This window comes from Pseudopipra pipra, chromosome 17 (assembly GCF_036250125.1).
Source record: "Pseudopipra pipra isolate bDixPip1 chromosome 17, bDixPip1.hap1, whole genome shotgun sequence".
Taxonomy (NCBI): domain Eukaryota; kingdom Metazoa; phylum Chordata; class Aves; order Passeriformes; family Pipridae; genus Pseudopipra; species Pseudopipra pipra.
In genome coordinates, this window is record NC_087565.1 from 2,700,400 (window position 1) to 2,716,624 (window position 16,225).

The 16,225-nt window shown below is 67.4% G+C and overlaps 1 protein-coding gene across 3 annotated transcripts in view; it reads right to left on the bottom strand.

Annotated features, from left to right (window-relative positions):
• The window catches only part of SLC12A5 (solute carrier family 12 member 5), a 31,771-nt gene that overhangs the window by 14,511 nt on the left and 1,035 nt on the right, over positions 1 to 16,225 (bottom strand). For 2 of the 3 annotated variants that reach the window (XM_064673733.1, XM_064673732.1), the window contains exons 1-8: positions 10,516 to 10,733; positions 3,508 to 3,602; positions 3,169 to 3,300; positions 2,814 to 2,960; positions 2,156 to 2,210; positions 1,117 to 1,247; positions 678 to 919; positions 390 to 601 (exon numbers count right to left, since the gene is read on the bottom strand). In XM_064673733.1, coding sequence (XP_064529803.1) covers positions 390 to 601; positions 678 to 919; positions 1,117 to 1,247; positions 2,156 to 2,210; positions 2,814 to 2,960; positions 3,169 to 3,300; positions 3,508 to 3,602; positions 10,516 to 10,567 — 1,066 coding nt within the window. In that variant the 5' untranslated portion in view covers positions 10,568 to 10,733. Of the gene's footprint in view, positions 1 to 389; positions 602 to 677; positions 920 to 1,116; positions 1,248 to 2,155; positions 2,211 to 2,813; positions 2,961 to 3,168; positions 3,301 to 3,507; positions 3,603 to 10,515; positions 10,734 to 16,225 lie in introns of those variants that run through there. The other variant, XM_064673735.1, reaches the window with a different exon arrangement.

Here is a 16,225-nt window from a genome sequence, read left to right on the forward strand (position 1 = left end):
CATTCAGAGCCACTCTGCTGGCTGACACAGACTGCGCGGGTGGCTGCAGCGCCCTGCTCTGTCACCCAGAGCAGGAGTTTGTCCCACTGCCTGGCGTGGTGTGGGCACAGCTCACTGTGCCCCAGGGCAGAGCAGCCACCAGCAGCCATCACCCACATGTGCCCCTACCTGGACCCAGCACTGCCCACCCACACGACACTTGGCATGGCACAGTGGTCACTCTCACACCCTCACAAAAACAGCACAGACCCCTCCACCAGCCCTGCCAGCAGAGATGCCCAGCAGGTACGGCCACCACCCCACCACAGCTCCCCCAGGCTTGTCCTGTGCCTCCTCCTCCGTGCTTCCATCCTCATGCCCCCATGCCCATGTCCCCATGCCATGTTCACCTTGGATGAGGCCACTGGCAGCACCGGGGATGCCCTCGATCTCGGTGACATTGTTCATGGTGAAGTACTCATCGCAGGTGGCGTTCAGGAAGCGGGAGGTGCAGAAGAGCTCCCAGAGCTTGGAACCCACTGTCTCGTTCCCCTCCACCACAGTCTTGGTGCAGAGGTCGAAGCCGTGGCGCGAGAGGGTCCTGTTGCCCAGGAGGCAGATCCTGGGGGGACACAGGCACTCAGCCGTGCGCCCGCGTGCCCCGGCCCCACTGCAGCTCTGTGGGACCCCATACTCACGGGAAGCTTGGCGGGTCGAAGGCTGATTTGATGACACCAGCATAGATGGCAAGGATGGAGAGGATGACACAGCCCAGGAAGACCAGGGCAAACTTGTTGACGTACTTGACTCCCACGAACACGACGGTGGCCATGCAGGTCAGCACACAGGTGCCGTACACACGCATGTTGTTGAGCATCGCGGCCGCCTCCCCACTAGCGTCCTCTGCCTTGAAGATGGCCATGGCTGGGAAAATGTAGGCCTGGGAGAGAGTCGTGGTGTCACTGCCCAGCTAACAGCCTGCAGGGGGGACCCTGGGGAAGGGTCCCTCGGCCCCCTTGCAAAGCCTCCATACCCTGATGTGCCATGAGGACTGGGCACCATGTGCAGGCAAGGGCAGAGCCACCCTGCCAGGAGCTCAGCCCTTGGCACTGTGTGGGGCAAGGACCAGGCACCTACCAGCAGGATTTCGATGGTGCCCAGGATATACATGGCGCCGGCAAAGGTGGTCCCCAGGTAAAAGCAGAGCCCCACGGCCCCTCCAAACTCAGGTCCCAGGGAGCGTGAAATCATGTAGTACGAGCCACCCGCTGCCAGAGAGAGCAAAAGTCGGTCCCAGCCAGACCCCAGTGGCACCCCCAGCCCTGTCAGGTATCCCAGAGGGCAGACTGGAGCCAGGGCAGACTGGAGCCAGGGCAGCCCTGGGCCCGGCTCCAGCACTGAGCAGGATGCAGTCCCCAGGGCCCCAGAGCAGTAGGAGTGATCACACTGCCAGAGTCATTTCCCAGGAGCCCAGCTGCCAGGTGCAAAGGGATGGCCAAAGGGACATGTGTCCCCTGGACACCAGACAGGAACTGGATCCCCAGAGACCTGGGCCAGGCCCTGCTCCGTCCTCCCAGAGGAGCTCTTAGAGCTGGGCTGCCGGGATCGATGGTCCCGCTGCGGCAGCAGGATGATAAATAGCTTTAATTACACCCTGCGCTGGGCTGTCAGTGCCGTGCCCAGCCCGGCGCAGCTCCCGGCTCCCCAGGGATCTGCAGGGCTGGGCGTGCTCTGGGGGAGGCATCCAGGGCACCCGCTGGAAGGACCCAGCGGTGCCTCCCGGGAGGGACAGAGCCCACACACCGCAGCGTCCCTGTGTCCGACGGCGGGAGACACCACCCCGCCGCCCAGCCCATGGCACCCAGCACGCCCGGCTCCCATCCTCCCGCCGCGTGTCTCCCGGCTCCCCCCGGCCTCGCCAGTCTGGCGGAGGGAGGAGCCGCGGCTGGCGGCTCTCGCTGCCATCTGCACCTCGCGGCTCTGGGGACGGGTGGCGGCTCCAGCGCTGCGCTCCCCCCGGGCAGTGGGGATCCCGCGCGGGCTGGTGGCAGGAGGCTGGGGAGCGGCTGGTGCTCCCGGGGGATGCTCTCTGGGAGAAGTCCCTGCAGGCACCCGACCCGAAAGGGAGCAGCTCCCCGCGCGCACGGCACACGCACGGACACGGGCTTGGCTGTACCTGGCACCACGCCGTTGGTGGCGATCGCGCTCATGGAAATGGCCGTCAGCATCGTCTGCGGGACGAAACACGGTGTGGGCACCCGGCAGAGCTGGGCCGAGGGACAGGGGAGTGGAAGGGAGAGCTGGGGCTGTGAGGGGACATGGGGCTCCCCGGGGCCACGATGAGATGTGCCACAGGGTGGGGCTGCCCAGGGAGGATGGATGGACAGACATGTGGGTAGATGGGCAGTCAGGGCTGCTGGCCGGCAGCGCAGCTGCAGGGGCCGAACCCCTTGGAGGGACAGGCAGTGCCACGGGGGACCTCAGGCTGCACAGGACACTGCCCAAGGCCAGCCCACTCAGCCTCTGCTCTGGGGTGACTGTCCTGGCAGGATGGCTCACTGCAGCACAGCCAGGGCAGGGGACCCCCAGCACATCCCCCTGCATGGCAGCTACGATCTAGGTCACTGCTTGAGCACTGATCCACTGCTGATTCCTCTGGGTAGCTGAAGGCTTCTCCTTGCTCTAAGTGGGGCGAGAGCTAGAGCAGGGGCAGGGGCAGGGCAGGGCAAGGTGGGCTGGCAGATATTGCACCTCTCCACAGCCCAGTCAGAAAGACTGGTGACCACCAGATCCCAGGCGGGGCCAACGGCGGCACATCTGGCTCTGAAACTCACGCAGGAGCAGCAAAGGAAGACCATGCAGAAGGACTCCATGATGCCGGCGATCCCCACCACCCAGGTGAGGCGCAGGAAGAGGATGACTCCAAAGATGTTCTGGAGGCAGGGCAGGTAGACGCCCATGAAGGTGCCCATCCGCGGGGCCTGTCGAGGGAACGACAGCCATCAGGGCTCACGGGCCTGGCTGGCAGAGGAGCAAAGGGTCCTGCTCCTCCTGCAAAGCAGCCAGGGATCCCAGGTGAAACCACCCCCTGATCAAGGCCAAGGGACCCTCTGCCCCCAGGGCAGCCTGTGGCCCAGCACTGCACAGGCAGGGGCTGGGGAAGAGGCTGTGTCCCTCCTCAGTCCTCACCTGCACCGGCTTCTTCTTGCCCCCGTCATTGTTCTCAGCCTCCTCGTGCTCCCGGCTGCCCTGTGGCAGGTTGGTGTAGTTGGCCAGCCCGCTCAGCAGGGACGAGACCATGGGACTGGTGTCCATCTCCTCCTGTGGAGAACAGAGCCCCGAGCTGTGAGGACAGTTCCTAGGCACCCCAGCCAGCCCCAGGACCCAGAGACCTCACCAAAAGCCACCCCACATGCCCACCCTGCACTGGGCATGTCCCAGTGCCAGAGTGCAGGTCAGGGTGCTGCAGGACAGCTGCCCAGCTTGGCCCCCTCCCCAGCATCCTCCCTGCCCCAGTGCCTGCCCTACCTCGAAAAGTGCCATGTTCTTGCCATCGTACTCTTTGCCCTTCTCCAGGTCCGTGCTGTTGATGAAGGGGCTGCTCTCCTTGGGATTGCCATCGCCTGCAGAGACACCACTGGGTCAGTCAGGCAGCCCCTGCCCCTGCCCACATCAGGAGAACCTCCACCATACAAGGTCACTGCTGCGAGAGGTCACAGCCGCCCACAGCTCCCACAGGAGGGCTGACAGAGCTGCGGGCACCATGTTGGCACCCAGTCCCGGCACAGGCAATGGCAGCCCCGGCGTCCCAACCTCCAGCATCCCCTCCCACACCACACGCGGGCACGGGCCGCTGTCCCCAGGAGCCACGTGCTGCCCTGCCCAGCTGTGCTGACACGCAGACCCGCCGGAGCGCATCCACACACTGAGGCAGGAGGACTGGATCCAGGGGGAACCCTCCGGCGGGACAGCTGGAAGCAATAATTCATGGCACCAGGTGCCCGTGGGTGAGCACGCCGGGGCTGCCCACAGCACTGTGTCGGCAGGGACAGGATCCGGCTGGCTGCTCAGCACCAGAGCAGAGGGGATGGTCCCGGCACAGTGCCTGGAAGTGAGGCGTGTGGCCAGGTGTCCGGTCCTGCGCCCAGACACGCACCACAGGAGGGGGGGCCACAGGGCAGGAAGGTGTCCGGCAGTGCCGCCACCAAGGGCAGTTGGTGCCCGGGGCAGCAGAGCCACCCACAGCAGTGCAGGACCCACAGAGCTGCCAAGATGGGGCCACTGCCACTCACTGTATTAATGACCTAGTGCAGAAGAAACAGAGTTGGCTTAATAGTGAGGAAAACAGCTGAGCTGCAGAGCAGCAGAAATAAATCAGGCTGGAAATGGAGCAGCAGTGAGGACGGCGCTGCCGGAGAGGCACAGCCCTGAGTAAAGGCCCAAAGCGGAGAGGAGCCGGGACACAGGGACCAGGAGCCAAAGGACACAGTGCTGGGCAAATGGCTGGGTACATGATGGTCCTCATGGCAGAGGGAAATGTGGGCAGGCAGGCTGGTCCCCAGTCCTGGGCATGGAGAGAAGGGCTCCCTGCCACACACCCGTCCCACCACCATGGCCCCGCAGCCAGAGCAGTTGCACTGCCAGTGGCTGCCGCACCACTGGGCAGGCTGCCTGCGTGAGCAGGGTCACAGACCAGCTCCACACCCTGCGGCCAGGGCAAGAGATGTCCTCTCCCCCATACTTCAACATGGAGCCCATGAGCACCTGGGGGCAGAAGGACAATACAGGGACAGTGCAGCCACCCACTCACGGTGGCAGCCCCAAGACAGACCCTACAACTGTTTAGAGCAGCCTGGTCCTTTGAAGAGAGCCAGCCTCCTGCCAGTTGACTCATGTTCATGATCCTGGGAGCCAGTGTGCAGCAGTGATTCACCATCTGCAATTCCCCGGCAGACGCGGCGCTCCTGGCTGACCAGGAGGTGAAACCCCAAGTGCCACAGGTGACACCAACCCGTGGGCTGGCCCCCACCTCCTGCCATCCCTGAGCTCCTCCAGTGTGAGGCAGCAGGGCAGCAGTGTCCCTAAGGGCCCAGCCACATCCCAGGGCACAGCCCACAGGTTCCTTCTGCACAGGAATGGCCATGGCAGTGGCCCTGAGACACTCCAGCCCATGGGTCCTGCCAGCCTCACTCCAGAGTCCTCTTGGACACACACCCAGCACCCCAGGCTGCACCACTGGCACATGACCTGCCCCATATCCCCCACAGAGAGTCTCAACACGGACCCAGTGTGCTCCTTGCTCCAGGTTTGGTATAAAGTTTGAATGCTCATTAGGTAACAGCAACAGTGTGGGCTGGCACCCACCCGCTCACCACAGCTCTCGCCCACCCACAGCAGCTCCGGGGACTGTACTGACGTGAGACATCCACCATGCCAACAGGACAACATCCAGGCTAATGCTGGGGCCATCCCCAGTGTGGGGACACAAGGACATAGGACCAGGGGTGGCTGGAGCCCACCTCCTCCTCGGGACCGAGTGGGGCTGGGTGGCAGCCAGGGGGCACGGGCAGCCTGGCAGGGGGACGTGCTTGCAGCCTGACAAGGCTCTGGGACCCCTCCGGGGGAGCAGAGCCCGCGGGGGCCTCGCCTCGCCGCCTGGTACCCAGCCGACGACATCACCGTGCAGGTTTCCATGGCAACGGCGAGCCACGGCCGCCTCGGCTCCCGCTCTTATGTAACGGCGCAGGCAGCCGGACTCTGGCCCCACATGGCACCCGCGCCCTGGCCCGCTGGCACCCGACGGATGGCGCGGCCCTACCCCCGACCCCAGCCCACCCACCGCGACCCCGCGGGACTGGCACTGCCCGGCTCCACACGACAGGCGCCAGCAGCACCCTGGGGTGCCCACGCTCCAACCCACGTCACCACAACAGCACCCACAACTCGGATTCCCTCCACCCCCACCGCTGGCCACCGCCCCTTGCGCCGGGACCGCGGCCCGTGCCTGGCATCACCCAGGCTTGCCAGGGCCGGCCTGGGGCTCAGGAGCCCCTCTCCTGGTGGTGCCGCTGGGAGGACCGGCACCGGGAGAGGCCCCGTGCCGGTGGGAATGAGAATGCAGCACGGCTCGGGGGGACCCCCGGCCTCCCGCCTCGCCCCGGCCCCGCAGGCTGGAAGGAGTTAAGCACCAGGACGCGGGGTCCCAGGTGACAAAGCGCTCCCGCTCCTGCTCCTGACGGAGACCATTTTGCCGCAGCGGGGCTGGTGCAGCCTCTTCCCGGCAGCTGCCACAGACCCGTGGTCTGCAGGCAGGGGCAGGCAGGGCAGGCAGGGGCAGGCAGGGCAGGCAGGAGCAGGCAGGGCGGGAAGGACAGGCAAGGGGCACTGCACTCGTCCTCAACCTGCCACCGCCACGGCCAGCCCTGGCCGGCGGCACCAAGGGGCTGCTGCCTCCCGGCCCCGGGGACACGTGGGACACTGCCAGCCGCCCCAGCGCCCGCGGGCCTGGCCGTGCCCCGCTGCCCCAGGGCAGCCGGGGCCGAGCAGCAGCGGGACGGGAGCGCTGGACGGGGCTGGCAGCATCGAGGGCAGCAGCCCAGCCAGGAGAGACGGAGTGAGCCGAGCCGTGCCAGGCTTCGATCCCGGCGCTCAGCCGCCCCCCTCCCCAGGGATCATTCAACATGAATCGGCCTTTTAATTTGCTGCGGCGGCTGGAAGGGCTGGCGGCGGGATCGCTGGCAGGAACCCGCAGCCCCGCCGTGGGCACCACGCAGCCCCTCTCGCGGCAGGGTTTCCACCAATCTGCCTGCCCAGGGCAGCCCAGAGCCGACACCGGCAGCCCGGGGCCCCGGCGCCGAGGGACCATCACTGCACTCCCGGAGCCCCCCAGGGCAGTGCTCGGGCAGAAGTCACAATTTGATCTTCTAATGGCTTTTTACTTAGCCCTAAATTGGGTTGGGAAGCGTCATGTCCCTTATCCCAAATCCTCCCTAATCGCTTTACACGGCGCAGGGCACCAAGCACTGGCTGGGGGAGCCCCAGCAGCCACCCCCCACTGGCTAATTAACCAGGGCTGCTGCCGGGGCTGCTGCTGCCTGCTCCTGTCCGACCGCGGCCGGCCCGTCCCCTCCGCAGTACCCAGAACACGGTGAGCCCCAGCCAGGGACATCGGGCGCCGGGGCTGCGGCACTGGCCAGGAGGAGCACTGGGTGAGGAGGGACGTGGCAGGGACAGCCCCGGCCCCACACCCCCTTGCGCCTCCGTCTGTGCTCCTGCACGGGGCTGCTGACAGCTCCGAAACCCCCTGTGCCAGCCCCCCGCCCCGGTCCCCCAGCCCCAGGGGCAGCAGCAGAGCGACGGCTGCTCACGGCACTGGAGACGCCTCGGGGCTCCCCTGGAGGCACACAGGACACCTTGACTTTTGTCACAGGACACCTTGACTCCCGGGGCTCTGCCTGCAGCAAGGGGCACCCCAGGGTGACCCCAGCAGCCCGGAGAGCACATGGGCGAGCACGTGGCCCTGGCTGATGTCCCCAGCTGCTGCCGTTTTGCAGGAGCTGCTGGCCAGGGAGGCCACGCTGCTGTTCTGTCACTCCCAGCTATCAAGGGGACTTGACTGAACAGCCACTGCCTGGCCCGGGGCTGCCGGCCCGGGGCAGCTAAGGCAGATGGGGATGGCCAAGGGGCCTTATGGTGGTGGCATCTCTGCACCCACCCGGGCTTCCTTCTCCCCTGCACAAGGGTGTCTGACAGCTGCCCTGGGGAGGGTGACCCTCAAAGAGGCCATGCAGCCCCTGCAGCCCCACTGAGGCAGAGACCACTGGTGGCCAGAGCAGTGCTGGCTCGTGCTGGCAGCGTCATGGCAGTGCCAGCTCCGGCTGCAGCGCAGTGGGGGGGCAAGGGGTGGGGGAGGGTGGGAGAGTGCAGTGTGAGGGTGGGATGCTCCCTCTGCCCTAGGGCTGCACTTTGCCCCTCCAGCCAGGAAGCACACTGAGTGGCCTTTTGGGCTGGATTCCTTCACTGCCTGACCCAAATTGGACCAACTGCTACTTCAGACCTATCCTCTTCCTTCCTAAACCTGGGATTATCCTCCCTTTGATCAGCCGGCCCTGCAGCGCAGGATTTCCAGCACAGGCGCTTTGGCTGGCTGCATTTAAACAGCTTCCCAGATTCTCCGACAGCCCAAGTCCTCCCTTGGAAATGGCCGTTGGACACAAGTTCCAGCAAAGCTCCTGGCCCTGGGTCTGCCCTCCTCGGTCATCCCACTGCCCCTGGGCTGGGCACCGTCATGGCAACCTGTGGTGGGGCTGCACACCCACCCCAACCAGAGCAGAGTGAGCTGCCAGCCTGGACACTGCAGGCTCCTGCTCCCCACTCCCATCAACTCCCCAGAGGGTCTGCACCAGTCCGGCCATTGTCGGGCTGCTGGGGCTGGAGCCCTTCCAGCCCTGGTCATGTGGCTCGCACAGGCTGTCCCGAGCAGGACCTGAGCGAGGACATTGCTGGCCTTTCTGATAAAAATGGCTTAAGTGGCACCCAGGGCTTCAGCGGCTGTGCTGGTCTCGGCAAATTGCTGGACATCCAGCACTGGAGCAGCCAGGACATGTGGAGGGGGCCTGCTGGCATGCAACAGCTCTGCCCCCCCCCAGGTTGTGTCCATTGTCCCCGCAGACAGACCTCGTGCTGGGAGTTCAGCATGACCCTTGGCACGGGGGACACAACTCAACTCCCCACAACAACTGCCCTTGTCATGGGTGTGGGGGGCTCTGCTGAGCCCCTTCTTACAGACAATCCCTGCTCTCCCAATCCCTCCACACTCCTGCTTCCTCCAGCCCTTCAACCGCCATCCCATAGGGCACCATCTCGCCAGGCTCAGCTCCAGGGACAGTCTGCCTGGTCCATCTGTAGTGGCACTGAGTCCATCCCTCCTGCCAGACACCAGGAGAGCAGAACTGCCTGCTGCCACGCCGCCGGCACTGCCACAATGGAAAACAGTGAGTGGAGGAGAAACCCTGGTGCTGCAGAGGGCAAGGGGAGGGCAAGAGCCCAGGGAAGGGCACGGCTGGGGGCCAGTGCGGCAACCCCAGTCTGACAAGGTGCCCCCAGAAGGTTCCTGCCAGCCCTGACCTTGAGTGGAGCCGCAAATAAACAAGCAAATAAACAGCCTGGGGTCGGCAGAGCAGAGGAACATGCAGAGCCTGGCTGTGGCTGTGCCCAAAGCCCCACTGTGGGCAGCTGGGACCCCCACAGCCACTGCCAGAGCCAACCCTGTCCTCCCGACTGGGGCTTTGGCAGACCCCAAGAGGGGACCTGGGAGGGGCACTTGGTGGGGTCTGTGAGGGTCAGAGAGGCAGTGCAAGTCCTTCTGGGCACACACTGCATCCCCCTGGCTCCAGCCTATCCCTGTGCCCAACAGGAACACACGCAAGACCAGGGCCTGAGCTACCTGGGGATGGACGTGGCCCCGGGGAGAGCGGGGACCCTCACACAGCTCGGCGATGCCGGATGCCCAGGGGGTTCAGGCCGAAGCGACAGCAGTGACGGGGCTGCTGGAGGGCCGAGTGGCCCCTCGCCCCCGGCGGGCAGTGGCCCTGAGCCGGGGCTGCGCCAGGGCTGCAGCGGGACGGGGCACGGTGCGGCACGGCACGGGCTGGACTGGACCAGCTCCGCACGACAGGGCTCGGGTCAGCATGACTGGGCTCGGTTCGGCTCGGCTGGGCTCGTCCCCGGGCCGAACGGCTCCTGCCGGCCCCGGCTCAGGGCCCGGGCGGCCACTTCAGCACCGCGGACAGCGGCGACGGCCCCGGGGGGCGGTGGGTGCGTGGGGGGGGCGACAGGGACGGGGAGGCGGGAGCGGGGAAGGGAGAGGGGGCCGGCTGCCCGGGATGGGGAGGCGGCTGCCGGAGATGGGGGTGCGGCAGCAGGGAAAAATGGGGGGGCGGCAGCGGGGGTGAGAGAGGCGATAGGGAGGGATGGGGGGGCGGCAGCCGGATATGGGGGTGGCAGAAGGGAGGGCTGGGGGGGCTGCAGCGGAGGTGCAGGAGGCAGGGGCGGGGGGCGGCAGTGGGGCGCGGGGATCCCTGCGAGGGTCCCGGGCAGGTAGGAACAGGACCGGTGCGGCGGCCGGCAGGGGCTGTCCAGGAGGCGGCGGGACCGGCCCGGCAGGATCGCCCGGAGCTCAGCAAGCTGCCCCCGCCCGGGAGGAGGCTCCCCGGCGAGCCCCGCACGGCTCGGCCGCGCCACCGCTTCCCAAGGCTGCCGCAGCGGCGGGAGTGCGGCCGGGGCTGCGCGGAGGCGCCGGGAGCGGGAGCATCCCCGCACCGCCCGCCGCAGCCCCGCGGGGCCGCGAGCTGCCGTCGCGGCCGGTGTCGGTGCCTGTGCCGCCCGCCCGCCCCGCGGCGGGGCACCCCCAGCCCCCGGCCCCCGGCTTTGCGCCGCTTCTGCCCCCCGCCAGCGCCGAGCCCCGGCCCTCGGCCCGGCGGGAGCGGCCGCCCCGGGGCTGCCCCGCTGTCCCGGTCGCCGGTGCCGGTGCCTCACCTTGGCTTGCGCCGCCGTCGCCGTCCTCGCAGTCGGTCAGGTTGTTCAGCATGGCGCCGGTGCCGCGGCCGCTCGCTGCCGCCGGAGCTGGAGCGCTCGCTCCGCAGCAGCCGCGTCCCCGCGCCGCCCCCCGCGCCGGTGGGAGGGGGCTGCAGTGCGGAGGCGCCCGGGCTCACGGCTCACGGCTGCTGCCGGCGGAGCCCAGCCCGGCCGCCCGCTTCATCACGTATGCGGGAGGCATTGCCCCCGCCGCGGCGGGGAGGGAGGGGGGGCGGCGGCGGGGGGGGCGCGGAGACGAGTGAGCGGAGCGGGGCCGCCTCCCGGCTGCGCCAGGCGTGGGGGGGAACTAGGGCAGCGCTGCGGGCCCGGCTGGCGCGGGCGGGACGGGACGGGACGGCCCCGCAACCGCACCGACCCCGCACCCGCCCCAGCTCCGAACCCCGCCTCCAGCCCCCGCAACCCGCACCAGTGCCCACACTCCGCACCGGCCTTCGCACCGGGCCCGCACCCCGCCTCCAGCCCCCGCAACCCGCACCAGCTCCCGCACCGGACCCCGGCGCAGTCCCGGGATCGGGCACACACTCAGGGTGTGCAGTGGGACAGAACCTGCGTCTGCAGGACCGACGCATCTCTGAAGGCGCCTGGGGCCCGGGGTCAGAGCAGCCCCTCCCCGGGCGGCCCCGGAGACCCGCGGGTCCCGGGTGGGGGCAGTTCCCGGGTGGGCAGCACCAGTCAGGCAGGGGACCCTTCTGCAGGCAGCAGGGCTCCGGCCAGGGGCGAAGCCCCCTGTCCCAGCAGCAGGACCATTCAGGGGGAAGGATGGCCAGACCACCCCACAGCAAAGCCGGGGGGACGGCAGAGGCAGTCGACCCTGCAGCATGGAGAACGCTGCCCATAGAGAGGAACAGGCTTGGTCTGACCTCCCCTGGTGCCCAGGGGGCCAGGCTCACACCCAGAACAGCCTCATCAGACTCATAGGTCCAAGGCTGGCCCTGAAGAAGGGCCGAGATGGCACTGAACCCCCCGGGTCCTGTGCTGCTTTTGGAGCCCCCAGACCTCACAACCACCCCCTGCAGGACCAGGGGCACAGGCCACCCGCTGGCTGGGGGCTGCTGAAGGACCTTGTGGGGCTGCTGAGGGACCTTGCAGGGCTGCTTGCAGTTCTCTGTTCTCTCATGCACTTAATCCAGGAGGATCCCCGAGCCGGAGCTGGCTGCAGCTCCCGGCGTCTCCTCCGGCGCGGTCTGAGATCATGACAGCCCACTGGCCTCCGTTACTTCTTGACGGCTGTAATTAATTGTTTACTTTCTCCTGGTGCGGGGCCAGCTGCTCTGCAGCGCAGAGGCTCCCCGGCCTGACCTCGTAGGCAGGAGGGAGGCTCGGACCCCTCGCCCCAGCCCAGCAGGATGATCTGATCCCTGCCCTAAGGTTGCAGCCAGGACCCCCAGCTCATCCCTGGAGAGCTGCAGTGGCACAGCCCTAGCTCCATGGCAAGTGGCACAGGATGGCAGCAGGGAGGGTGGGCAGCTCAGGGTGGGCACCCCCCACCCAGGAACCTGCATGGCAGCCACTGCATGGAGCTGCCCCGACCAGCCACAGCAGCACCAGCCCCTCACCTCTGCATCCCTTGGCCCTCAGCACTGGAACAAGGAAGGGGCTGGCCCACTCCCAAGGGATGGGACTGGGAGGCAAGGGCTGCAGGAAGAATGCAGAAGGCAGAACCACACTTGCAGGTGGGTCTGGGGGGTTAGCAGAGCCTTCTCCCACATGGAGGCTGTGGCTGGGCAGAGGGGCAGTGGGCTGGGGTCCAGCCATGGTGAGTGCCAAGCGACGGAGGGTGGATTTTTGCAGGAGGCCACAGCGCGTGGGCTCGGCACAAGAGGGATTTTCCTACTAAAACAGATGGGGGGGAGGGAGCACGTGAAAGACCACTAATCCCCTAATCCCTGGATTATGGCTCCATTTCAGGGGTTGGGATTTGACGGCAGCACAGGGGACTACGCTGTCAAGACTGCATTGGCTTAGCCCATGCACAGGGTGCCACCAGCATCGGGGGACAAACTGAGGGTGTCTCTGGGGCAGAGCAGACCGAGGGGGCTTGATCCCCCAGCAGAGCACTGACCTAACTCCGGCCCAAATGCCCAGGGCTGGGTATGTGGTTCAGTGTGCTGAGACCAGGGAGGTTTGGCACGGTTTGGGCATCACCCATGCCCTTGCATTGCCTGCAGCCCCACTGCAGGCAGCGCATGTGCATAGGGAAGGAGGAAGACAGACGTTTTTCCCTGGCCATGGAGGGGGGGATCAGCTGCAAGTGGCCCCTGAGCCTGAGTAGCAGGCAGGAGCCTGGCACCAGGCCAGGCAGAGCATCAGTGCCCCACTTAACTGCAAGAGGCTGCCCGGGAATGACGATGGAGAGAGGCATGACTCCTCTGCCAAGCCAAGGAGCATCCCTGCAAAGTGTCCTGTACCCCTGCAGAGCCTCCTGAGAACGTCCCAGACCCAGTTACATAGAGCCTGGGTGGGGGGAACCATTCCCACAGGCATTCCCAGGGCCAGCATCCCAGCCATCGGCCACACAGCCCTACCCTGTCCTGTCACCAGCAGCGGTCAAACCTCCCAGGAGTGAGACACGTGCTGGAGGTGCTGGGAAACCTCCTGAGGGCAGGGAGCGGGCAGCTGGCAGCACGCCACCCGGAAAATGGGGCAGCCGCGCTGTGGAGATGCTGGTCAGCACGGCTGCACCACCTGCTGTGATCCCCGGGCACAGTCGGCAGCCTGCCCACCTGCATCCTGCCAGGATGGGACACCAGGGGCTCAAGGGTGTGAGGGCAGGCAGAGGGCCTGTAGGAAAGAATGGCTGTGGCAGGAGAGATCCCAAGAGCACATAGAGGTGGGGGGAGCCTGTAGGTACAGCAGGGCAGGAGGGCAGTGATGCCCACACCCAGCCAAAGGTCATGGCAGAGGGTTTGCATCACAGTGTGACCCACACCGCCCTGTTCTGACAGCCATGAGTCCAGGAGCAACATGTCCTGCAGCACCTCAGCTGGATGGAGGGGTCTTGTTCATCCCCATCCAAACAGGTCTGGGCCCTGCCAGCAGGGTGAAAACAGAGCCCATAGGCAACGTGGGCACCAGCTGGGACTTGCCACCAGCTCCATCAGTGGGACAGGATGTGGAGGGGGACGGTGTCCTGTGGGGCTGGGAGAGGAGCCATGGGAATCAGTGTAGCTGCTTGAGGCCAAGAGCAGAAGGGCAGCAGTGGGACAGAGCGGACAGGAGGCCATGGGGCAAGGCAGGAGCTGTGAGCTCCTGCGTCATAGGAGCCCAGCACCACGTGCAGCTGGTGCAGCGTCCCCAGCTGCCCTTGCCCAGATGTCTTGCCGGCAGCAGGGCCGTGGCAGCGGGCGGACAGGCAGCCTGGCACAGGGATCAGCAGTGGAAGCAGCCTCCTCCTGCCAGGCCCTGCTCCCAGCGACGCAGTTGAGGAGCCCCCAGGCAGCCTCATGCCGGCCGCAGCACACTGGGGATGCCAGGCAGCCGCTGCCAAGCAAGGGCCAGAGGGCCCAGTGATGGCCAAGGAGCAGCTGCACAGCCACCGCTGGCCACCGCCAGAAGGGTTGGGTGTGGTATCTGCTGATGAGGCTCTGGAGTGTCCTGTGTCCAATATGGCACCTCTCACCCAGCACCACAGCCTGTGCAAGGACCCCCACCCTGGCACCCCACTGGACCACTTGTGGTGGGTTCAGTGGCACAGAGAGGCCTTGGGAAGGTGGTGCAAGCAGCAGATGGGGCTTCAGCTGCTCCAGCCCCCCCAACAGCATACCACCCCCGTATCATTGGCCAATCCATGGCACAGCCCCTTGGTGCTTCTAATGACACCCCAAAGGCACCCGATCTGCCACAAACCTGACCTCAGTGGCTGAATGGGGAAGCCAGGAGCTGAGGGAGATGGGGGGCCAGGGGAGGCTCCTTAGCAGTCCCCATCTCTCACATGCACCTCTCTGTGCCCTGTGCCTCGAGTGGGGGCCCTGCCCCATCCCTTGTACCCTGGTCACTCTTGGTAGTGGCCCTGCATACGGGTGCAGCCAGGGCTGGTGAGGTCCTTACGCTATCCAAGCCCCCCCAGGAGTTCACCTCCTGCCCAGAGCCAGCCTCACACAGCTGCCCCACAAAACCCTGTCCATCGCCCGTGGCCCACGGCCCCATGGCCCCACAGCCCCCAGCTGAACCCCCCCTCCTCCAGCACCAGGAGTCACGGCAGGGATGACACCAGGACCGGTTTCCATGGCAACGAGAGAGGCTCCTTAACCGGTTGGTTGCCATGGCTACTGCCGCCGAGCCCGGGTGCTTGGGATGCGGAGAGGCTTCGCGCTGGCGATGCCCCGGTGCCCCGCCGGGCCAGGGCGGCTGCCCCACGGCCAGCGCAGGGGGCAGGGGGGGAGCAGCCCTACCGCCCCGGGTGGGTGGGGGACACAGCCTCGCACTGGGTCCCGGAGGGAGCCCATCGATCCCCCGTCCCGCGGGGGCCCGGCTCGCCCCGCCCCCGCGGCGGGACCGGGTCCCCCCGGGGCGGCGGCACCGGCGGGTCCCGCGGGCGGGGCGGGGCGGGGCGGGGCCGGGAGGGGGCGGGGTCTGGCGGGACACACCCCCTACCGGAGCCGTCCCGTCCCGGTATCGCCCCCTGGCGGTGCCGGGACCCCGCGCAGCGCCGTCCGCCCCCGCCCGCATAGACCCCGCACAGACCCCGCACAGACCCCGCACAGACCCCGCGCCGCCACGTCCTGTCCCGTCCCTACCCGACCCGACCACCCGGGCCCAGCCGCGGTCCCGGCCGTACAGCGACAGTGACCTGCGCCCGGCCCCGGGGCCCCCGTGGCGGGGCGCTGCCTGTACCCTGCCCGCGCCCTGCCGGCACCGGGCGGTCCCTTCCCGCGGCCGCTCCTGCCCGAGGTCCGCACGGGGATGAGATTTCTCCCCAGCAGCACCAGCGTGGGGCCGCTCCCGGGCAGGGCTGGCCCGGGGGGGCGGCCTCGAGCCTCGCAAGGGGCCCTGAGGACGGCACCAGCCCACGGAGGGGCTGGGGGTCCACAGGCTGCCCCGAGGGTCCCAGGACCATTCCGGCAGAGGGAGCACGGCTGGCTGCAGGCCCCTCCCCGCGCCCGGAGCACCCTGAGGTCCCTGGGATTTCCATCGCTCTGAGCCGCCGACAGCCCCACGCATGACACTGGGATGGGGCCAGGAAGCACTGAAGGCCGGTCCCTCCCGGCACCGCTGCTGTCCGCAGCCCCTGTCAGCCCCGCAGCTGCCAGCCCCATATATCCCCTCCCACCCATCCCCCAGGAGGTCGTATCCAAGGTCCCGGCGCAGTGGAGCAACACGGGACATGACCTAGGGCAGCCTGGAGACTCCCTGCACACTGCCCAACCCCTCAGCACCCACCCTGCCATGGCCATGACCACCCCACGACGTAGGGTGGGTCCTGGGCACCCCTAGCAGGGCCAGCCACTGTCTGTCCTCTGGGAGGGCACAAGGTCACAGCTCAGACAGGAGGATGTGTCCCTCGCTCCCACTGTGGCTGCTTACCGTGCCCACCCCAGCTCCTCGCAGCCCCACACCAGCAGACTGGCTGCCAAGCCAATTTCCTGGAGGGCCACAGAACTCAGCCACAGCCCCAGCTCATCATTGTCCGCTCTGACTCAACACAGCCCAC